The 22,379-nt window shown below is 58.2% G+C and overlaps 2 protein-coding genes across 5 annotated transcripts in view; both read right to left on the reverse strand.

The window, feature by feature from the left end:
• Positions 1 to 8,379: 8,379 nt before the first annotated feature.
• Positions 8,380 to 18,797, reverse strand: CERCAM (cerebral endothelial cell adhesion molecule). Of its 4 annotated transcripts, XM_036329488.1 has the most exons (14): positions 16,754 to 17,150; positions 16,616 to 16,670; positions 16,417 to 16,527; positions 16,142 to 16,259; positions 15,125 to 15,259; positions 14,778 to 14,982; positions 13,325 to 13,444; positions 12,929 to 13,005; positions 12,706 to 12,812; positions 11,604 to 11,736; positions 10,201 to 10,328; positions 9,829 to 10,032; positions 9,233 to 9,485; positions 8,380 to 8,848 (listed from the first exon to the last, which is right to left on the reverse strand). In XM_036329488.1, exons 3-13 carry the CDS (start codon positions 16,488 to 16,490, stop codon positions 9,233 to 9,235), a joined length of 1,554 nt encoding a protein of 517 aa, XP_036185381.1. In that variant the 5' UTR covers positions 16,491 to 16,527; positions 16,616 to 16,670; positions 16,754 to 17,150; the 3' UTR covers positions 8,380 to 8,848. The 4 variants fall into 4 exon arrangements, with proteins under 4 accessions (XP_036185381.1, XP_036185379.1, XP_036185378.1 ...); XM_036329486.1 differs by lacking the exons at positions 16,616 to 16,670; positions 16,754 to 17,150 and adding an exon at positions 18,711 to 18,797; XM_036329485.1 differs by lacking the exons at positions 16,616 to 16,670; positions 16,754 to 17,150 and adding an exon at positions 17,884 to 18,575.
• The window catches only part of URM1 (ubiquitin related modifier 1), a 36,982-nt gene continuing 33,274 nt past the window's right edge, over positions 18,672 to 22,379 (reverse strand). The window contains exon 5 of the mRNA XM_036329492.1: positions 18,672 to 18,800. Within this exon, the coding sequence (XP_036185385.1) occupies positions 18,758 to 18,800 (43 nt within the window). The 3' untranslated portion in view covers positions 18,672 to 18,757. The remainder of the gene's footprint in view (positions 18,801 to 22,379) is intronic.

A 22,379-nucleotide genomic window follows, 5' to 3' on the forward strand; every position in this document is an offset into this window, starting at 1 on the left:
GGGCCTCTCGGGTTTCGCCATTTACGCCCGGACCCTGGCGTCACAGAGATGCCCCGCCCGTCTTAGGCACCGCCTACTTCCGGGCCACGCTGCCCGTCGCCATGGAGACGCGCGACGCCACCGGCGGGCCCTGCCCGGCCGGCCCCAGGATTCTGGCCTCGCCGTCTCCCTCCGCCGCCTTTTTGACCCTGCCGGCGGTCCTCCTCGGGTCCCCGAACTCAGAGGGGCGCCAGAACGCGAACCTGCTCCATTTGATACGTTAGTGGCCGGAGCGGCGCCCTGCTCCCGGGAGTCCAGCCCTGTCTCTACCCGGCTGTCCGTCCAGAGATGGAGCCGGCCCCTGCACACCGCCCACTCTCCCCCTCCACATCGCCTCTGTCTGTGTCCAGACAGGAGGGAGGGTCCGAGTCCCCCTTGCTCCTCACGGCTGTCCTGTACACTGAATGCCACTGTGTGTACAGACCTTCTGTGATGAGCTTTTCGCTGAGCCGCCATCTTCTCAACTATGTTTCACTGTCAGCCAATCCTGAGGGGCTGTCACGTGGCTCCCGGTTCCGCCCTGGATTCTGGGAGACTTTACCATCCTCAGGGCCAGCCTGGCATCCAGTTCCTTGACGTGCTCATCTCCAAGGCCTGCCCCGCACCTCAGCCAGGCACCTTCAGGGTCCCACAGCTTATCCACCCGAAATTTTAAATCCCAACTGTCCCCTCGCCAAACAGACCCGCTTTTCTGCCTTGCTCTCACCGTCATTTTTCAGCGTTAGGGAGCGTTCCAGTCCCTTTGACCGGTTCATTTTCTCCCTGGTGAATACATGGTGGGTCCCCAATCCCTGGACCCCAACCATCTGAGGCTCTGCAAAGATCAAACCCACAAACCACTGGCCAGCAATTGTTCTATATGTTCCCAAACCCTTGCCCTTCCCCACCGTGGCTTTTCCAAAGCTTTGCCTCTTCCCCATCTCATACTCCAGCTCTTCTTTTTCATGGAGAAAGATACAGCCATCAAGTGGGGTGCCCTCCACCTTCTCCCTCCCTCCCTCATCTTTGTCTTCCCCGTTCACTCTTAAGTCCCCCCTCTTCAGAGGAAGAGATGTCCTTGCTGCCCAAGATAAGCTTCCTGCTTCCGGGCCCAGGTCAAACACCTTTGCAAAATGTCTCTTGTTATCCCCAAGATAGACTTGTTTGTCAATGCTGCCACCTTCATTGAAGCAATAAGTCCCTACTATGTGCTAAACCCAATGTGAGGGGCACTAGGCCAACACAGCCCACCAGTCTGCTAGGGGCCCACAGCTGACCACTATAGTGGGACTAGATCAGCGGTTCTCAACCTGTGGGTCGCGACCCCTTTGGGGGTTGAACGACCCTTTCACAGGGGTCACCTAAGACCATCAGAAAACACATGTATAATTACATATTGTTTTGTGATGAATCACTCTGCTTTAATTATGTTCAATTTGTAACAATGAAATTGGGGGTCACCACAACATGAGGAACTGTATTAAAGGGTCGCGGCATTAGGAAGGTTGAGAACCACTGGACTAGATAATATGATTACAGTTTTTCCCTGCCCACCCACTGAAGGATTTTGCCTACGTGGTTTTTCCCCTCCCCACCATCTGAGAAGCATCCTTCCATGCCAATTCAGTTCTTTGGGGCTTTTGTCATGGAGAATCTGAGACAGGAAGGATTGAGAGAAACACACACACACACACACACACACACACACACACACACACATACACTAGAGCTGGGTAGGAAGGACGAGGAGAAGGGAAAGACCAGGAACAAGGAGGTGTTGGGATAGGGGTGCTGAAAAGAGGGCACAGGGACACCTGTAGTGTGTAAAGGATGTGGGATGGGGAAGAAAAGAGGAATTTTAAAAGTACAGGTGTGGTCTGGGTATCGGCCCTTTTGTGGAGTTTGAGAATTGTACGTACTTGAGTTATTCTGCTATTACTCTGGATTGCTAGACTGTATGTTCTGTATGCGAACCACTCTAAGTCTGGCCAGCAACGGCTCCTTTCTTTTTTTAAATATATTTTTATTGCTTTCAGAGAGATGAAGGGAGAGGGAGAGAGAGACAGAAACATCAATGATGAGAATCATTGATCTGCCTCCTGCACACCCCCTACTGGGGATTGAGCCCACAACTCAGGCATGTGCCTGACCAGGAATCGAACCTTTACCTCCTGGTTCATGGGTTGATGCTCAACCACTGAGCCATGCTGGCCGGGCAATAATCATGACATATTGGTTGGAAAACAGGTTGCAGAATGGGGTGGTCAGTAGGCCTATGTAGGAGCTTGGGGGCAGGGGGACATGCAAATAAAACTCATGGAAAAAAAGACTGAATTTTGGTAGAGGATACATGAGCATTTCTTCTGTTATTCTTCTATATTATATTTTGGTCCTTACAAATGCTTTTACTGTAAACCATATATTCAGAAGAGGTTGTGTGTTTTAGTTTGCTAGGGCTGCCATAACACAGCACTGTACCACAACTGAGTGGCCTAAACAACAGGAGTGCACTGTCTTCCAGGTCTGGAAGCTAAACGTCTGAGATCAAGGTGCCAGCAGGCCTCTGCTCCCGCTGCAGGCGCTGGGGAAGCGTCTGTGCCAGGCTCTCTCCTGGCTTCTAGCAGCTTCGTGGTAGCAGAACTTTCCGTTTACCCATTGTATTGTCCCTGTGTGCATGTCTGAGTGCAAATCTCCTTTTTCTTTTTTAATTTATTGATTTTGAGAGAGAGAGAGAAAAATCGATTTATTGTTCCACTTATTTATAGAATCATTAGTTGATTCTTGTATGTGCCCTGACCGGAGATGGCACCCACTACCTTAGTGCAGTGGTCGGCAAACTGCGGCTCGCGAGCCACATGCGGATCTTTGGCCCCTTGAGTGTGGCTCTTCCACAAAATACCGACTTCTGCGCATGGGCCACGAAGTTTCAATCGCACTGTCCGTGCGTGCCCGCACGTGGTATTTTGTGGAAGAGCCACACTCATGGGGCCAAAGAGCCGCATGTGGCTCGTGAGCCGCAGTTTTCCGACCACGGCCTGAGTGTATCTGTACAATGCTCTAACCAACCGCGCTACCCGGCCAGCGCCAAATTTCCCCTTTTATAAGGACAGCAGTTATCCTGGATTAGGGACCCACGATATTCCAATATGACCTCATCTTACCTACTTGCATGTACAACCACCCTGTTTCCAGATAAGGTCACATCCTGAGGTTCTGGGGGTTGGGACTTGAACATTGTAACTGTGGGGGGCACAATTCAGCCCATAGCGCCGTGCAGGTACTCAGTCTGATGATGTGTAATAAACAGCCTGGCCAGTGCTGTTCCGTGGTTGAGCACGGACCCACGCACCAGCAGGTGGCTGGTCGGTTCCCAGTCAGGGCACATGCTGGGGGTTTCTGGCTCCACCCCCAGGAGGGGCCCTGCAGGAGGGGAAATAAAGAGATGAATGTTTTTAAAACCAAAAGACACTATCTCAAAATGCTAACACTGGCAATTTGTTTTCCTCATTCTGTTTGTTTATTTTTACTTATTCTTAAAATAAAAATAAATATTTTTTTATTGACTTCAGAGAGGAAAAGAGGTAGAAACATCAGTGATGAGAATCACTGATCTGATCAGCTGCCTCCTGCATGCCCCCCACTGGGGACCGAGTCCGCAACCTGGGCATGTGCCCTGACCTCCTGGTTCCTAGGTTGGTGCTCAGCCACTGAGCCACACCAGCCGGACCTCATTGTGTTTTTGTAAACTTCAACAATGAATGAGACGCAAAGGAGGAGCTCACCTCCAGCTCTGAGCCCAGCCCTTGTGCAGCTCACAGCCCCTGAGCCCGCCCTCCCACTCCAGCCTTTCCAATTGCCCAGGGGCCTGATTACCAGTTCTTTCCATCCAGGAGCTCCTCCTCCAGGGACCTGATGCAACTACCAAGCGCCGCCCTGGGAGAGGGATCCGCTCCCTGGCGGTCTGGCTTTTCTCCCAGTGACTTGAGAGTCTCAGGTCCCGGGTGCAGCTGGAAGGGAACATTCCCGTGGGCCCCACTGAGGTTGGCTCCTCCTGGACTCTGACTCGCGGCGCCCTGGCCCTGACTCTGAGGTTGGGAGGGTGCTGGGCTCAGCTGAGAGTCCTGGTTCTCCCATTACCCAAGGCAGGGTTTTCTCAGCTGTGGTCCTTGCACCACCACCAGCAGCAGCAGGACCAAGGAACTTGTTAGAAATGCGTATTCTTGGACACGACCCCCCCACACCCCCACACCCACCCCCCCCCCCCCCCCCGCCCCGCTCCCGCCACCACCACCTACTGAGTCCAACACTGGGGGTGGGGCCCAGCAATCTGTGTTTTAATAAGTTCTCCAGTTTGAGAACCACTTCCCTGACCATCGGGGGGCATCCTGGGGGGCAAATCTTGTGCCCCTTCATTTTACAGAGAGGACAGGGCCTGGCTCGAGTGGCACAGACGGTTAAGTGGCATTATGGTGGCACTGGAAGCTATGCCATCGGTTTCCAGAACCCCCACTCTCTGTTCTGGCTCAGGCAGATTAGAAGCTATAGTATCAGTATTAGGGAAGATATTAAAGCTCAGTTTTGTATAAAACTTCCACATAAGCCCTAGTTGGTTCGGCTCAGTGGATAGAGCATCGGCCTGTGGGCCGAAAGGTCCTGGGTTCAATTCCGGTCAAGGGCACACGTACCTCGGTTGCAGGCTCCTCCCCAGCCCAGGCCCTGGTCAGGGCGCGTGCAGGAGGCAACCAATCAATGTGTTTCACATCGATATTTCTGTCTTTCCCTCTCCCACTCTCTCTGAAAATCAATGGAAAAATATCCTCAGGTGAGGCTTAAATAAATAAATAATAATAAAACAGCCTCATAAAACATGATGCTGGGTAAAAAGGAAGACAGCACCAAAGCCACCTGCCATGTGATTCCATCCACACGACAGTTTGGAAAAGGCAAAACCATAGGGACGGAAAACAGCTGAGCGGTCTCCGGGGGCTGGAGCGGAGGCGAGAGCTGACTGCAGAAGGGCACAGGGGAGCTGGGGGAAGCTGCATCTTAGATCCCGTGTCTGCATTGTAGTGGCAGTGACATGACTGCTTATATTGTCAAAGATCATCAAAGACATTATTATACAAAGCTGAGCTGTATGTAGATTGAGCAGTGGTTCCCAAATCTGCCAGCTCCTCCGAATGACCTGGAGTGGTCAGCTCAAAACCAGTCAGGTGCCCTGGCCAGTGTGGGTCAGTGGTTAGAGCATCGGCCCGTGGATGGAAGGGTTTCGGATTCCATTCCCAGTCAAGGGCACGTATATGGGTTGCAGGTTCGATCCCTGGCCCTGGTCGGGGCTCGTGTGGGAGGCAACCAGTCGATGTGTCTCTCACATCTATGTTTCTCTCTCTCTCTCCCCCTTCTTCCCTCCCTCCCACTCTCAAATAAATGGGCAGGAGAGGGAAGTGATCTTTAAAAACAAAAACAAAAAAATAACTAGTCAGACCTCACCCAGAAGCTACTGGATCAGAACCTGCAGGGGGCAGGGGGGCAGGAATCTGCATTTTAACAAGCTCCCCGGGTCAGTGGTGCTGGAGTGTATGTTTCAGGGCCAGGACTTCTGGCTCAGGACAGGATTTCAAGCTCCAGCTCTAGCCCAGACTTGCACCCTCAACTCCAGGCTCAGGTATCCAACCCCCACCTGGCATCTGTACCTGGCTCTCAAATTTAGCACGTCTAACCGTGACCTCCCGACCTGCCCCAACCAGCCCCACCGCAGTTTTCTCCATTGCAGCGCATGGCACTTCCATCTCCCAGTAATTCTGCCAAACCGTTGGCATCATCCTCGACTCCTTCTCTTTCTCCCTCCCTTTTGTTGATGATGATGTTCAGTTTTAATATCACGATTATAAACGTAACTCTTCATCCTGCAGGACTCGGAAGGGGACAAGGACCACATGGAACCCAACAACTGCAGCGAGAGCAGGAAGATGGCAGGCGTCGCGAGCAGTGGGCGCGGGGTGCGCTCCTGAGCTGCGGAAGGGATGGCCCCCTGGTGAAGATGAAACACGAGGCCATGTTGGCACTGTCCTCAGCCAGCAGCGGGACCTGGTCTTGTCATTCCTGGACCCAGGGTGCCCCACGGCTGCCACAGTCCTCGTGCCCTTTCTCACCTCGCCCAAGGCCACCTGCTTGCCAGCGCGCACTCAGGCCTGGCAGCGCCCATGGAAAACTGGAACCGTTTGTGTTGGTCCAGCTTTTGCCATGGAGAGGATGCCAGGACGCATGTACCCGGGGTGACGTTCTCATCATTTCTCCCGGTGAGGGACTTGCCGCCTGTGCCGTTATGTTGTGTGAAGTCACCGCCCTGGCACACAAATCCCAGAATAATTCTGTGAAAGCAGGAATCTTTATAGTCACATTATTTCTCCCGGTGCTCAGAGCAGGAAAGCTTTCTGCTGTCTTTGGAACTTTGTCTGCAAAGAGCTTGAAGGAGATGAGGCCCAAGGGCTCGCTGGCAATGTTGAAGAACGCCGTGGGCTTGGCCTGGGCTAGGGCGGCCCCTGGGGCAGTGTCTTCTCTTGAAATTCTGTAGGCTTTACCTTTTCATCACCTCCCTGCCCCCACCCTGGCAACACTGTGGTGTTAGGCACCATCATTGTGTCCAGCCTAGATTACTTGAATGGGTTCCTAACCTGTGTCCCTATTTCTGCCCTGCACTGCCCTACAGTTCATTCTCAGTACAGTAGCCAAAGTGATGATGTTATAAGTCATTTCTCTGTCTGAAACCCTCTGGGGGCTCCTTATCTCAGAGTAAAAGCTAAAGTGGCCTCCATGGCCCTGACCTTAGATCCATCATCTCCAGACCTTGGCTCCTCCTTGCTCCCTCTGCTCCAGCCACACTGGCTGCCTTGCTGTCTTTTGAACCTGCCAGCCCTGCCCCTCCTGCCTCAGGACCTTTGCACATGCTGCTCCCTCAGCCTGGAATGGTCTTCCTTCAGATTTCCCCATCACTGGCCCCCTCACCTCCTTCAAGTCTTTGTTCAGATGTTAACTTCTCTAATCATCTTGACATCTCCTTCCTCATTTTTTCCTATAGACCTTACCCTCTAATATTTACTTGTTTTGTCTGCCTCCCTCACTAGACTGTCAGTTCCCAACCTCATGGAGCTGACATTAGTGTGTTTTATTTACTGCTGTATCTCTACTGCCTAAACCTGGCCCATGGGAGGTGCTCAATAAATGTTTAAAGAATGAAGGGGAGCCTGGCTGGTGTGGCTCAGGAGGTCATGGTTCGATTCCCAGTTGGGGCACATGCCTGAGTTGTGGGCTTGATCGCCAGTGTGGGCTGTGCAGGAGGCAGCCAATCAATGGTTCTCTCTCATCATTGATGTTTCTCTCTCTCTCTCCCTCTCGCTTCCTCTCTGAAATCAAATCACATATATATTTAAAAGAAGCCTGGAGAGAAGTGACTAGCTCAAGGTCATAGCCATCCAGAATCAATGGCTTTCACTCTTAGAACAAACAAATCATCAATCCCACAGCTCTGGCCCAAAGTCCTTCTCACAGCCCACAGCCATGCCAGGTCCTGGATCCAAAGCTGGACCAGCTGGGCCTCATCGCCAGGACAAAACGAAGGACAGCCCAGCCTCTGGGGGTGCCTGTCTGACTCTGCCAGGACCCAGGTGCTTACAAGACCAAGGCAAGGGGCTGCCATGGGAGAGGGGCTCCTCTGAAGAAAGAAACTTAGAGCTGCCTGTGCCTCAGTCCTGGGCTGGTGGAGGCCGAGGCAGCCACCTCCGCACCCCCTCCCGCTGCCTGAGTGCAGGCACTGGAGACAGTTGCTGGGCCCAGACGCCTGACTCTGAGGGTGACGGGTGGGGCGTGTGGAAGGCCTGCAGCTCCCAAGCAGAAGAGCAGAACAAGCTGCTGCTGCTAACCCGCAGCACAGGGACAGATTTCAAATGCTCCAGGCTCCCTTCCCCTACCAGCAGAGGGCGCCCTGGCCCACGAGGTCCAGGCTCGGTCACCTAGCGCCCTCTGGCGGCCACACTGGAGCCCTGATCTCCCCAGCCACTTCCACCAGAGGGTCCCAGCCACACAACTGAAGATCCAAAGGCAGGAGGCATCAACAGCCCTGGGTCTGGCCTAGGCCCACCTTGACCTGCAAGGTGAGGCCTGTGATGCCCTTGACAGTCCCACTGGGTGAGCACTCACTGTGGGCTGGGCTGCTTCTCTTCCCACCCCCACTTTACCAGCCAGTAGACAAGCCAGGAGGGCCTGACACCGCCTCCAGGCTGCACTCCCTTCTGTCCCAACTGCTCACCCATCGATTTTAGACCTCCTGACAAGCACAGAGGCTCAGCCATGAGTTAAAAAATATAAAGTGCAAACACCAGCTGAGTTTTATTGAGGGCCTACTGGTCGCTGGGTCCTCCTCCCACCACCTTGCACTTCCCACTGGCTAGGGACCCAGGCTTTGAGCTGGGGGGTGGGGGTAGCTGAGGTGGAGGTAGAAGGGGTGGAGGGGCCCCAGCAGCTGGGTCCTCAGGGAGGGCAGGGCCCCTGCGTCTGCCCAGCTTGAGCCTCCCTACTTCCCTCCACCCCAGGCCGTGAGGCAGGCAGGCGGGGTAAGAGGGCCTGTGAGCCCTGCCCTTCCACGCTGTGACCTCGGGCAAGGGCATCTCTGATTTCTCCCAATGTCAGATGGGGCCAGAGGGCAGAGTGGCCATGGCTGCTGGTTTCCACTGGGTCTGTGGTTCCCGGTGGCGGCTCCTGCCAGCAATCTCCAACTCTGCTCCCTGGACAGCTCTGGCCTCTCCTGGGCACCCCCTGGAGTCACCACCGGGACCTGGTGGAGGCAAGAGGAGAGAAACAGAACAGGAGTCAGACAGTGAGAGGCAGACAGAATCAGAGGCAGATCTAGTCAGAGACACAGACAATCAGAGGTGAGCAGAGAGAGACACCAGGATACAGAGAAACAAAGAGAGCCAGAGACAGACACAGAGAGAGAGAGCTAGAGGTGGACGGAGAAATGCAGAGACAGCCCAAGACACAGAGACAGAAACGCAGCCAGAGAGAAAGAGGGAGAGGGAGAGGGAGAGGGAGAGGGAGAGGGAGAGGGAGAGGGAGAGAGAGAGGGAGAGAGACAGACACAGGCTGAGAAGGGGGGACACAGACCCAGACGCAGAGTTGGCCGTGGAAGGGGAGAGGACGCTCCAGGCCCAGCCCTCACCTAGAGCTCGTCCCTGGGGTGGGGATGGAGGCTGTGCCCACTGCTGCCAGCCAGGTCCAGGCGGGGGTCACGAAGGGTCTTGTGAGAGCCGCTCCAGCTGATGAGGCGGCCGCTGTCGTCGTCCCAGAGTGAGGATGTCTCCGTGTCGCTGAGCCACTCCGCATCCCCCGCGTAGTGAGTGGGCTCCGCGAGCAGGGGTCGGGCGGAGAAGGCCTGCAGGTCCCGAGGCCAGAAGTGTGCCTTGTACTGCTCACTGTGGGTGGGAGATGGCGTAGGGGGCGGAGGTGAGCCCCTGCGTGCAGGCCTCACGCACCCCACTCCCTCCCTAGCTAGACCTCACCGCAGACATGAGAGGCACGGTTTCCCTTAGCACCACTTTCCAGATGAGGAAACTGAGGCCCAGAACTGGGAAGTCGCTTCACTAAAAGCCACGTGGCCAGCAGAGTCCACACCTCGTTAGCCTGCCTCCAGGGGGCGGCCGGCTCCTCTGCTACTCCTTGGTGCCTCAGCCTTGCCAGCCTCAGTCTCCCCACCTGCCCAGCGGGGGGTGTACAGCTTGCGGAGGTGGGCCTGCCCTGCCCCCACCCGAGACTCACTTGGGGTGCTGATCAAACATGATGGGCAAGAACTCGTCCACGGGCAGCATCCGGCGCAGCGGCTGGGAGGCCAGCAGCTTGCGGGCGCCGGCCAGGCTCAGGACGTACGCCAGCGTCCAGTAGGAGTACCCGGCCACCACCAGGCGCGGCAGCCCCTCCACGGCCACCTCCTCCTCAGGGTTCACCTGCTTCCGGCCGAGGTAGCTGCAGGCGACATTAGGGTCCCAGGAGTCATTGTAGGACCTGGTGTGTCACAGGACTCACCCCCGTCCTCCGGGACCAGGTTGGGGGAAGGAAGGCTCCAAGCAGGAGGCAGACCACCCCCCCCCAGGCCCGCCCCTCTCCCTTGCCCTGGGGGTGCAGACTGCCTACATCAGGTCCCAGGGAAGTTTCTCTGCCTCCACCTCCTCCATCAGCCTCTCCAAACGCCCCTTGAAGTTGCTCTCAAAGCGCACATCATCCTCGAACACCACGACCCGGGCCAGGCCCCTGGCAACCACCTGCGGTAAGCGGGGGCGGGGGGGGGGCCCTCTTTAGATTCGGGCTGTCCCCTTCCACCTGGCTGACACCCACCCTCTCCCTGGCCTCATGTACATGCCAGCTGCTCAGTCCTGGCCACGCCACTCCGCTGCTCCAGGGCCCGCTGGGCTCGCACTGCCAGGGGCCCGAAATCCACGCCTCGCTCTGGCTTGCAAGCCCCCCCCCCCCCCCCCCAGCGCTCCAAGTAGGCTCGTGCTGGCGATCGGAACCCGTGCTGCAGTCGCTGAGTGCTGCCACATCCCAGGGGCCACGGTGCCACCGCCCGCCTCCAGGGACCCGCAGCGGCAGCGGCACGATGGCCCCGGACTGCAGCCAGGAGACAGACAGGGAGGTGAAGCCACGCGCCCAAGGACACGCAGACCGCATGGCAGAGCCAGGATCTGAAGCTGCACCTGCTGGACCGCAGGGCCCAGGTGCTCACTTGGGCCTCCTGAGCTTTCTCTCCTAAAGGAGGCTGGGCTGGGGGGGGGGGGGGGGGGGTGGAGACCCTAGCCCCCAACAGCTCTAAGAAAAAGCACTTTCCGAAACTTTTGGAAATGTGAAAAGAACATGGAATCAGCTCAGCAGATGGTGAAATGTGCATGAGGTGTCCATCCGTTCAGAGACAGTGGGAAACAACGACATCGAAGCTCACACATACATTGTGGCCACAGCAAAGAATCAAAACAAGGAGTGAGTCTGCACTGCCCCCAGGAGGGGGCGCCCCTTGGGCCAGTGTCCCAGCAGTGGCCTCGGTGTCACTCGCACCCCTGGCCCTGGATTGAGGCCCTTCTTCCCACCCTGAACACCACCAACTCCTTCTTGCCCCTAGGCCTTTGCTCCTACTGTGTGCTTTTTGCTAAGGAGGCGCTTCTCTTCGCCTGTCAATGGTGAGGCGCCGGCGGGCCCCATACTGAGCCAGACGCCCAGGCCAGGCCGCACACTAGGGCAGCCTGTGTACCTCCCTTCAGAGGCTAGAGGGTTTTCCCTTATTTCAGTGCCCCTCTGGTCCCGGAGCCCCAGGAGGGCCAGGGCTGCACATTCTCCGTATTCTCAGAGAGGGTATCTCCTGGCGCACAGTAGGTGCTCAGCAGAGACTGTAGAATGACCACGGCGTAGGGTTGGACACAGGGTGAAAGCTGCTGGGCGTCTTTGCTAATGTATTCAATCACCCACCATTCACTCCAGGCTGGGCAGAGGGCAGGGAACGGGAGGCCCTGCTGTCCCTGAGGTTGGGCCGAGGGGCGGGTCCTCACCTCCTCCCAGATGGCGTAGTGGCTCAGGAAGCAGCCCACCTCGCCCTTGGTCAGCGTGCGGCCGGAGTAGGGGTCCTGGTAGCCAGGGAGCAGGTCCACACCGAGGCGCCTCATGACGCTGCTGTTGAGGGTCCTGAGGAAGACAGGTGTGAGGCTGAGGGTGGCCACCAGGGACTCGTCCGGGCGCCTGGTGCAGGCTGGGTCGGTCACCCTGGAGTCTGGCTTCAAGGAGGCCCCAGCCTTGCTCCTGCTCCGTGTGGCCTGAAGCCATCAGGGATTGGATGGGGAAACTAGGCACCCGGGCCAAGTGGCCCACAGGGCAGGGGTGGCAGCACGGGAGGTGGGCGGTGGCGTGAGGGGGTACACCCCAGGGTGAATGTGGGGGAACATGGCAGAGGCCCAAGCACAAGATGGACATCGGGTGATCAGAAGGGCTGGGGCGCCTGCACAAACAGCAGCAGGCACGTGGGGCTGGGTAACCCCGGGCCCCTGCTCGCACCCACATGTCCAAGTCCAGGCTGGAGAAGAACAACGCTGGGAATAACCATGAAGATACCACTGTCGGTGTCGGGCCCCAGACCCTCGCAAGCCCCTGAGAGAAAGGCGCCATGCTCCCCATTTACACCCCAGGGCTGAGAGATGGGGTGACTGGGCCAAGTCACACAGCTGCTAAGTAGCAGAGCTCAAACCCAAGCCCAGGAGCTCCTGGGCCTTAACCATTGAACCTCCCCCTCCTGGTTCTGTCTGCCCGGGACCCCCTGAGACAGCGTTCCTCAGGCCCTATTGAACGCCTGGAACAGGAAACTCACTCAACTCATTCATCTGCTTTTCCCACCCCAGGGAGCTCCAGTGGCCCACACCGCCCCCCAGCTGCCCAGGGCCCCACCCCAGGGAGCTCCAGTGGCCCACACCGCCCCCCAGCTGCCCAGGGCCCCACCCCAGGGAGCTCCAGTGGCCCACACCGCCCCCCAGCTGCCCAGGGCCCCACCCCAGGGAGCTCCAGTGGCCCACACCGCCCCCCAGCTGCCCAGGGCCCCACCCCAGGGAGCTCCAGTGGCCCACACCGCCCCCAGCTGCCCAGGGCCCCACCCAGGAGCCTCACCGGCCATCCACAGCGTCCACCACCCGCCCAGAGATCTCCATTTCCCAGAGCGAGCTCAGCATGCGCTCACGCCTGTCGGGCCTGCGGGCCAGGCTGATGACAAAGACCTGGAGGAGGCAGGGGAGTGGGGAGTGGGGAGTGGGTGCAGGACAGGGGAAGGACGCACCCAGGGGAGGGGCCCACCCATCTCCTGACCCCAGGCCTGCAAGCTGAGGGAACTTACCTCATCAAATCCCATCTTGGTGGGACTCTTTGGGGGCCGGGACACATGAGCCGAGGCCAACATAGGGGGCCCGTCCACTGCAGAGGAAAGCACCCCAATCATGAGCCCCTTTGGCGGTGACCCTGGAGTCCTAGCCCCCTCCCGCCCCATTCCTGCCCCTTCGGCAGAACGCCCAGCAGAAAGGGCCCTCAGAGATCACAGAACCCACCTGCCTCCATTGTACAGATGGGGAGAGTGAGGCCCAGTGAGAAAGGGACTTGCCCAGAGTCAGGGAATAAGTTAGGGGTGAGGCTGGGACCCCGAGCCCGGTGCCCAGTCAGGTCTGGGGCCTAGGAGAAGGGGCACAGGGGAGGCAGGGAGTGGTGGCAGCAGGCGAGCCCCGGCTCCCAGCCTCACCGAGCGCTTCCAGGATCAGGTGGACGAAGTTGACCCTCTCGTCCTCCAGCCCCTGGTGGGATTTCACAGGGACATTCATGTAGCCATAGCGGTGCTCGTTGCACACGTGGACGGAGACTCCTGCAGAGAGGCCGGGTGAGTGCCGGGGGCAGGGCTCTCAGAACCCAGTCCTGCCAGGGTCCCAGTGTGCGTCCTCCCTGGGACTCAGTGTCCCCATCTGTGGGACTGGAAAGGGCTTGGCTCAAAAAATAAAAAAATAAAAAATCTGAGGGAGGTTTCTGCTGAGGTGGTTTATTCATTTAAATGATGTTTCTGGACCACCTGCTGGTTCCCAGGGCAACGGTGGTGAGCAAGGCAGAGCCTGTACCTTCAGGGGCCAGGAGCAGGCCCACTCCGTGCCCACGGCCAGTGATATAGCCATGGAGACCACGTGGGGGAGCCACGGCTTCATGCCCTAACTCTGCCTCTGCCCCTGCCAGATCCAGCCCTGATCCAGCACCACCCATCACCTTTGACCCAGGTCCCCGCACTTAAACCCACACCCTCTCTTGCTCCCTTCAAGCTGTCCTCCACTGGCACCTTTTCATTTCTTCAAGCTTTGTCACCTTTATTACAATTACTATTTACTCTTTATCCTCTACAGGCGTGAACCCGTCAGGGGCAGGTGCGCGGTATCCTGTGGCTCAGTGGTTGAGCATCAACCCATGAACCAGGTGGTCACGGTTTGATTCCTGGTCAAGGGCACATGCCTAGGTTGCAGGCTCGATCCCCAGCGTGGGGCGGGCAAGAGACAGCCGATCAATGATTCTCTCTCATCACTGATGTTTCTGTCTCTTTCTCCCTCTCCCTTCCTCTCTGAAGTCAAAAAAATATATATATAAAAATAAACAAACAAACAAAACCACTGTTCACTAAACTCCTTCAAAGTGCTGGCCAATGAACCGTGGCTCATAATCAAAGTAGTAGCAGCAATGAAAAAAGACATTTGCTGCTTCTCATTGTTTCTCCATACAGTTGTCTCTCACTTTTTTTTTTTTTTTTACTATATTTTATTGATTTTTTACAGAGAGGAAGGGGGAGAAATAGAGAGTTAGAAACATCAGCGAGAGAGAAACATCGATCAGCTGCCTCCTGCACACCCCCTACTGGGGATGTGCCCGAAACCAAGGTACATGCCCTTGACCGGAATCAAACCTGGGACCCTTGAGTCCGCAGGCTGAGGCTCTATCCACTGAGCCAAACTGGTTAGGGCTGTCTCTCACTTTTTACATGTGACTATTTTTCTTCCTGCGTGTCTGCACCACAGACGCAGCCAATATCTCCTGCACACGAAAACCCGTGACCACGCTCCCCTCTCTGAATGGCGGAGTGGGAAGGGCATGCAAAGCAGAGGGAACAGCATGTGTGAAGGCCCAGAGGCTTCCGAGGAAGGATCAAGGAGAGCTGTCCTCACCCGCAGCCTGGCAGGAGTAGGCGAAGACGATGATGTCGTCAAAGGGCCAGGTGTAGTTGGGGTGGGGGGGGTAGAAGGCGAGCTGGGCTGCCCCCTCCGCCCGCAGGGACACCAGGAAGGTGGAGTGGACCATGGGGACCCGGAAGCAGCCCCGGCGCTGGCGGTTCTTTGTGGGGAAGTACTCGGCTGTACGGCGGTAGTAGCCCTGGGGAAGGGGGTGCTCTGAGCAGTGAGAGGGACCCTCGCTCCCTGCCACGGCGCGCAGACCCCGAGGCCTTCAGGCCCTCTGCTCTCGGGGCCCCTCCTCCCAGAACCTCCAGCTTCCCGAGGTCCATCCCCTGCCTCACCTGCGGCGTAATCCCGCACCAGAAATTGGAGTAGTAGGTCTGCGAGTCCAGCATTGGGGCCACCACGGGCAGCCCCTGCTCAATCAGAAGCCGCAGCGTCTGGTTGTTGGTCAGAATGTTGTCTGTATCTGCAAACTGTGAGGAGGGGGATGTCACAGACCCCAGCCTTGCCTGGGCTGCAGCCCCCAGCGATTCACTGAGTGGGATCCCTCCCGATGGCCAGACTCCCAGAAGTGGCTCTCAGAATCCAGTGGGGTTCCCTTAGAGAGGTCTACCCTACAAAATAGTAGATCTCTTTCAGGACCAAGGATCTAGTCTGGAGCACTGGCTCAGAGTCTGGGTCCAGAGATAAGAACTGAGCTGCTTGTCCAGCCAGTGTGGCTCAGTGGGTTGAGTGTCCACCCATGAACCAAGAGGTCACAGTTTCATTTCAGGTCAGGGCACACACCTGGGTTGCCGGCTAGATTCCCCAGTAGGGGGCGCGCAGGAGGCAGCCGATTGAGGATTCTCTCTCATTGATGTTTCTATCCCTCCCTCCCTTCTCTCTCTGAAAATAATACAAATCCTATATAATGAAGAGATAATATGCTAATTAGACCAGAAAGCAGAATGACCTTCTGGAATGACCTTCTGAATGACCTTCCAGAATGATCAGTGGGCAGGGGGGCAGGGCTGCAAGGCAGCTGGGGCTGTGAGGGCCTACGCCTGCACAAATTTCGTGCATTGGGCCTCTAGTATAAAATAAAGAAAGAAAGAACTGAGTTGCTGATCTAAGAACTTTATCAGAGATCTGATTTGGGAATAGATCCAAAGACCTATTCTGAGCCCTAGTTCGGGGAACTAGACTCAGTATATCCCTGAATCTGTCTAGGAATCCAGGCTTAATATCTAGTCTGAGTTCAAGCATAGGGATCCCCGCTCAATACCTGATTCTGACCCAGGTGGCTAGCCTACAGGAGTTGTCACACCAGAACTTCTGTCAGAAACAGATCCCAATCGTAGGCCAGGCTTTCTTACCAGGAGATAGTCTGCCCTCAAGTCCCTGGCAAAGGTCAGGGCTTCCTGCTTCAGCTCCATCAGAAACTGGTGCCTTTCTTTGGTCCAGTGCTTGGGACCCTCTTCGTCTGGGTAGGGCCTGAGGGGTAAAGAGATGAGATGTCCCGTGGGGTAGGTGCCGTCTCTCTGCAGGGCAGTGGACAGAGCCGGCCGGAGCCTGTGGCGTGGGCTGTCCCTTTTTCTCTCTGGGCTGCACTCTTGATTCCCCACCCCCCCCCCCCGCCCTAGTTCACCACCTGGGCGCCCCCTCAGGCCTCCAGACCACGGCGGCATAGTCGTTGCCCACAGCGGCCAGCCACTCCTGCAGCATCTCCGTGGTGTTGTCCACGTTGTGGTCCGTGGCACACCTGGGGACACAGGAGGAAGGAGGGTGAGGGGGGTGCAGCCACAGAGGAACCAAACCCCGAGGCAGCCTTGCCCCCGCAGCAACAACACCTGCGAGGCTGGCTTCTCCTAGGAGCCTGGCGGTGGGTATGCTGCAGAGGAGGGGCTGCAAGCAGGCAGCCAGGTGCCCATCACAGGTCTGTGAGCCAGGTGGGACCTCGGGCAAGTCCCGCCCTCTCGGGGCCTCACCTGCTTCCTCTCTGACTCTACGAGGACCCAGCAGGCCGAGGGGCAGAGCGGGAGTGCATTCCGGAAGATGGACAGTACCTCGGCCTTGAAGAACACACCTGCCACAAGCCTGGTTACCTTCCTTCCTTGCTGTGTGACCACAGTCCGCCCCCCCCCTCCCCCGAGTCGGGGCTGGACAGAGGGCCGCTGCTTCTCTCTGCTGGGAAGCTGGGATAAGGCTCACACCACACTGAGTGTCCTGAGAAGAGCGGACGGGCCCGAGCTCGGCTGACCCAGAACACGCTCCCCCTCTCCTGTGGAAGGGGCCCCCATGACTGAGTGGGGGTAGGGAGCTCAGAGAAAAGCCAGGTTTTAGGTGACACTGTCCCTTTAAGCCAATTCCCCAGAAATGAAGACTAACTACGTGTCAAGTCCCGTAGGGGGTGGGAACTCTGAGCTCCCAAAATGTGGTAATTGTGGGCGGCCTCCCCAGGCCACGGCTCCACCCCAGCCCAAGTGTGGTGTGTTGTGAGGGGGAGTTTGTCCTTTCCCTCCATTTATCCCCAACCTCAGCTTGGGACTCCTCCCTGTTCTGGCTGCCACAGGCCGTGGCCTCTGAGCCCAGTGCCTTGTGGGGACACCTGGGGGTGGCATAGCAGAGGGGGCTCTGCCATCCGCCGGCAGGACCAGCCCGGCGGGCGGGGGAGCAGGTCTGACTCCCCTGCAGGCAGTCTGGAGCCCAGGGCTGACCGCACCCCCACTGTTCCCCAGGAACCCCCAGTCCTGCTGATGCCGCCCCCAGGCCCCAGGGGATGTCTGCTATTCCTGCTGCTCCCTCCACGTCAAGCAGCCACAGGTCCCCTGGGGTTGAGTGTGGGCACTGACAGCAAGAGGGGCCCGGCCCAACTTACACCCGGAGGAGGTGGCGAGAGGGGGAGCAGGGGCCAGGGCGGGTGTCCTAGGGTCCGCCCACGGCCTCAGAGGTCAGTCTGCAGGGCCAGGGGGTCGGGGTCCCGCCTGGGGCTAGGGGCTGAAGAGGGCCTGTCTGCCCGGGGAGGAGCCTGCCTGGGCGGTGTCCGGACGGGGCGCAGATGGCCTCATCTGGAGCTGGGGGGCGATGGCCAGTGGGTGCCAAGGCCCGGGTCTCTCACCAGAGGGTCAGCCGGGCCCGGGGGTAGTCCAGCCGCTCCAGCGCGCCCAGGTAGTGGGGTAGCGAGTGCTCGGCATTGCGGGCCAGGATGGCGAGGACCACGGCGGGCGGCGGCTCCGCGAGGCCCGTGACCTGGAGCCGCGGCCCCAGCAGGAGCAGCAGCGGGAGCAGCGGGGCGGCGCGGGCAGCGCGCATGGCGAGCGCTCCGGCGGCGGCGGCGGCCCCCAGGGCTCCGGGCCCGGCCGAGGGGAGTGGGCGGCGCGGCTGGGCCGAGGCGGGGCCCGGGGCCGGGGAGGGGCCGTGGCGGCCCAGAAGGGAATGGGGGTAGCGTACCCCAAAGTGGGGTCCCACTCCCCACCCCTATCCGGGGATTTTCAAGTGTCCTCTCCTCGGCCAGGGGGACGGAGGACCAGGGCCCGGAGAGCCGCCGCAGACGCGCCCCGGGAGCAGCCCCCTCCCGGCTGGACGCCCGAGGGGGTGGGGGAGAGGGGCGGGTCAGGGGTGACGGCATCCGAGCCCTCCCGGCGTCTGCGAACGCTCCTCTCCAAATCCCTGAGATGCAACCCCCGGAATCCGGCTTCGCCGAGTTCCCCACGCCCCTGAACCCGGATTCCTTGGCCCAACGTCCGACCCACGGACCTCAGCCACCCACCCGCGGGACAGGACCAACTCCTCGCGCCCCCCCCCGGGCTCCGGCCCCGCCCCCGCCCCCGCCCCGCTGCGCGCCCGGGCGCCCTCTGGCGGGCGCAGGCGGAACCCCGCGGAGCCCGAGGCGGCGCGTGGGCCCGGGGCGAGTCCCGCTCCGGCGGCGCCAAGGGTCCTCCTGACCTGGGCGCGCCGTCCCGCGGCGGTCGGAGCCTGGCGTCTCCCGCGCGTCATCGCCCTCGCCTCTGTCGCGGCACCGGCGCTGCTTCGATCCTTTAAGAGAGCAAAGTCCACTCTTAGGCTGAGTGCAGAGCTAGGAGGCACCACACAGCCCCTGGGGATACAGCCTTCCCGGGGGCAGAGTGGGGGTCCAGGCCCCGCTGAGATGGAAAGGGGTCTCCAGGCTCTCTCTCTCTTTTAAAAATATTTTTATTGATTTCAGAGAGGAAGGGGGAGGGGGAGAGAGATAGAAACATCAATGATGAGAGAGAACCATTGATCGGCTGCCTCCTGCATGCCTCCTACTGGGGATTGAACCTGCAACCCGGACATGTGCCCTTGACCGGTATTGAACCTGGGACTCTTCAGTCCACAGGCTGAGGCTCTATCCACTGAGCCAAACTAGCGAGGGCTCCAGGCTCTTTTAAGATGAGCTGGAAGCCAGGTTTCCCTTCCATTCACCACCCCGCCCACCCACGAGGAAAGCCTGCTTCCCAGGGTCAAGGAGGAGGGCTAAGCCTGTGCACACTATGTCCACCCAGAGGCGAAGGGGTGGGGGCCCAGCAAGGAATGGGCTTGCCTAGTGATGGGGCAGGATGTGGGGGCCCTGAACCCTGGAGCCCAGGTCTCAGCCTCGCTGCAAAGCCTTCACCTTCCTTCCAGGTGGGGCCACTCCCAGCCAATGGCCCTGCAATGGAAGGCATAAGGCCTCTCCCTCCTCCTACTTTTTGGAGAGAAGAGAAGCCATCACCTGGGAACTCTCATTTCCAGCCTCCAAACCTTCCACCTCCTGCCCCTAAGCCAGCCTCTGCTCTCACCGCCTGGTACAATGGAATAGGCACCCTTTCCTCATGACAGAACCACCTCTGGGCTCCCAATGCCACCCCCTTGCCCTTCCTGGATCGAGAACCTCCCTCTCTTCTGGATCCTTCCTCCGACTTTCCAAAGGACTTCAATCTTCCCCAGCGTAAAATACAAAACACCAAGCTGCCTGCTGGCCCCCAGCTGCAGCCCTACCTCTCTCTCCTTCCAAACTTCTCGGAGGGGAATCGCTGCTTTGCTCCCTGTCTTGCCTCCTCATCCCCATTCAGAACTTGACGTAGGCCAAGGCTGCTCCAGCCAAAGGGCTCCTGTCGAGTCCAGCATCCTCCTGGCCACTGCCCCCAGTGGGCCCTTCTTCCTCACCCAAGAGGGCGCTCTTCAGCAGCTGATCACATGGAGCAGCTACTCACTCCCTGTTGCTGGAAAACTGCCCACCTAGACCCAAATCCCATCTGCCCAAAACAGAACCTCAGCCGTTTCCCCAAACCTGCTCCCTCTCTGGTGGCCTCCCAACGCTAGCGAATGGCACCTCCACCCACCCAGTCCCGCAAGCTGCAGCCCTGGTGCCACTGATCACAAGCCCCCCTCTCTCAGCCCAATCCCTCACCCCATTCATCCTGGGAAGACCACCTCCTAAACGTCTCCTGCACGTGGCCACTCGCCGGGTGCAGGGCATCAGCACCACTCACATGGGCCCCTGCACCTCCCAGCGCCCCCCACCCCCTGGCTTTCTCCCTGGAAGCTACTCTGCACCCAACAGCCCTTTCTGAAATGCCTGACATTAACATGCTTGATGGAGAAGGGGGGCTGCCCATTGCCCTCCGCAAAGAGCTCAAACCCCTCAAGGGGCAACGAGGCCCTGCATGGCCTCCTGACTTCTCCAACTGCTCCAGCCACACGGCCCATGTGCAGTTTCCAGAACACTCCATGCTTTAGGACCTTCCCACATCCTTTTTGGTTGTTCCTTTGCTTGAACTGGTCTTTCTGGCCAACTCCTACAGGCCCTCCAGCCTCAGCTTAAACTTCCCTCCTCCGGAAAGTCTTCCCCCAGGTCGTGTCTGAGGGACATAGCCTAATTGGCATCCTATATAACCCATGCATTCAGCAAGTATTTGTGGAACCCATGCTAGGTGCAAGCAGAGGTACTGGGGCACGCAAGACATTCTGCTGAGAGGAGACAGACAGGAAACAGCTGATAAATTAGTGGATCGTTTCAAAGAACAGTGACGCTGTGAACAAAGTGAGACAGGTTGCTAAGAACAGAGAGCAGCTGGGGTGAGAGGTAACGCTGAGTCGAGGTGTCAGTGAAGACATCGCAGAGCCTAAGGGGAACCAGGGGTTCTGGGGGGACAGTGTTCCATGTGGAGGGAGCAGGTGGGGTCATTGTCCTGTGGTGGGAACAAGCCAGGAGGCAGGGGTGGTTGGAGAGCAGTGAGCCAGGGGAGTGTGGTGAGAGGAGTGGACCACCCAGGGCCTTTTTAAAAAAGCGCAAAAAAAAAAAAAAAGCGCAATGAAAAGACATTGGAGGGGAAACCAGAAGAGTGAGATGACTTGTCTTTTAAAGGATTGTCCTCACCCTGGCCAGCTGCTCAGTGGTCAGAGCGTCAATTCCCTGTCAAGGGCATGGACCTCAGTTGCAGGCTCATCCCATCCTGGCTGGGGTGCATGTGGGAGGCAACCAATCGATGTGTCTCTCTCACATCAGTGTTTTTCTTTTTCTCTTTCTCCCTCCTCCCTCCCCTTCACTCTCTCTAAAAAAATCAATGGAAAAAGTATCCTCGGGTGAGGATTAAGGAAGAAAAAAACAAAAGATTGCTCTGGCTGCAGCTCAGAGGGTGGCCAATGGGGGCAGGGATGGAAGCCGGGAGACCCTGGCACAGGGAGAGCTGCGGTGGGCGGGCGGGGCTGAGGTGTGTACCCGGATCAGATGTGGAGATGGAGCGAGGAATCGGGATGAGCCCAGGGTTTGCGACTGGGCTGGACTAGTTCCTGAAAGGGGAAGACCCGAGAAGGGGGAATATATATTAGGCTCTGTTTGAGGCCTTGTTTTGAACGGGCTTTTAGACTTGCGGGTGGAAAGATCCAACACCAGACCCGCCTGGCTGTGAGTTCTGAGGCAGGACCTGTCCGCCTTCAGCACCATTTTATCCCCAGCCCCAGGGCAAGGCCCGCCGGGCAACAGAAAGAGGAGGAGGACACCGTGTCCGTAGCTGATCGAGCACCTTAATCCCACTCCCAATCTTTTCTCCCCGCCCTGCCCTCCGGAACAGAATAATAAGACACACTCGAGAAAGGTAGCATTGGGCCAAATTCACAGCGTTACTAAAGCAGCGGTTCTCAATCTATGGTCCCCGGATCAGCCAGCAGCAGCCTCACCTGGAAAGTTAGAAATGCAAATTCCTAAGTCCCTCCCCATACCTATTGGATCACAAACTCGGGACTGGAGGTTTAACCAATGAGCTTCCTGGTGATTTGAAGCCGGCTAATGTTTGAGGCTGCTGTTCTGTGGGGCCTCAGGCCTCGTTCTCCAGGTCGGGCAGGATACACACCGGGAGAAATACTGGGCCCATCTGTCTGAATAGGACAGAGGCCCCCCTGGACCAACACCTGGCTGAGCTCTGGGTTTCTCCCCACCACAGCATCTTCACTCTCATCCCTCAGCCACTGCAGTGCTGCCCAAGGCCAGCTGGTGGCGCCAGAGCCTTAGGCTTCACTGTGGCATCAGGGACTAGAGACCCCAGAGCTGCCCCCTCCCCAGGGCCTTCTTCCGTTCCCAGGACTGCCCGCTGGCCCAGGCTCTGCAGGCTGGCC

Source organism: Myotis myotis, unplaced genomic scaffold, assembly GCF_014108235.1.
Source record: "Myotis myotis isolate mMyoMyo1 unplaced genomic scaffold, mMyoMyo1.p scaffold_m19_p_12, whole genome shotgun sequence".
Taxonomy (NCBI): domain Eukaryota; kingdom Metazoa; phylum Chordata; class Mammalia; order Chiroptera; family Vespertilionidae; genus Myotis; species Myotis myotis.

What these genes read in the sequence shown, in the direction of transcription:
- CERCAM (XM_036329485.1), bottom strand. Translation starts at nt 18,077, where the DNA reads ATGCGCGCTGCCCGCGCCGCCCCGCTGCTCCCGCTGCTGCTCCTGCTG. An exon ending in GGTGCGGGATTACGCCGCAG is followed by an intron (nt 14,983 to 15,124) that starts GTGAGGCAGGGG and finishes CCCCTTCCCCAG; the next exon opens with GGCTACTACCGCCGTACAGC. An exon ending in CTACTCCTGCCAGGCTGCGG is followed by an intron (nt 13,445 to 14,777) that starts GTGAGGACAGCT and finishes GCCTCTCTGCAG; the next exon opens with GAGTCTCCGTCCACGTGTGC.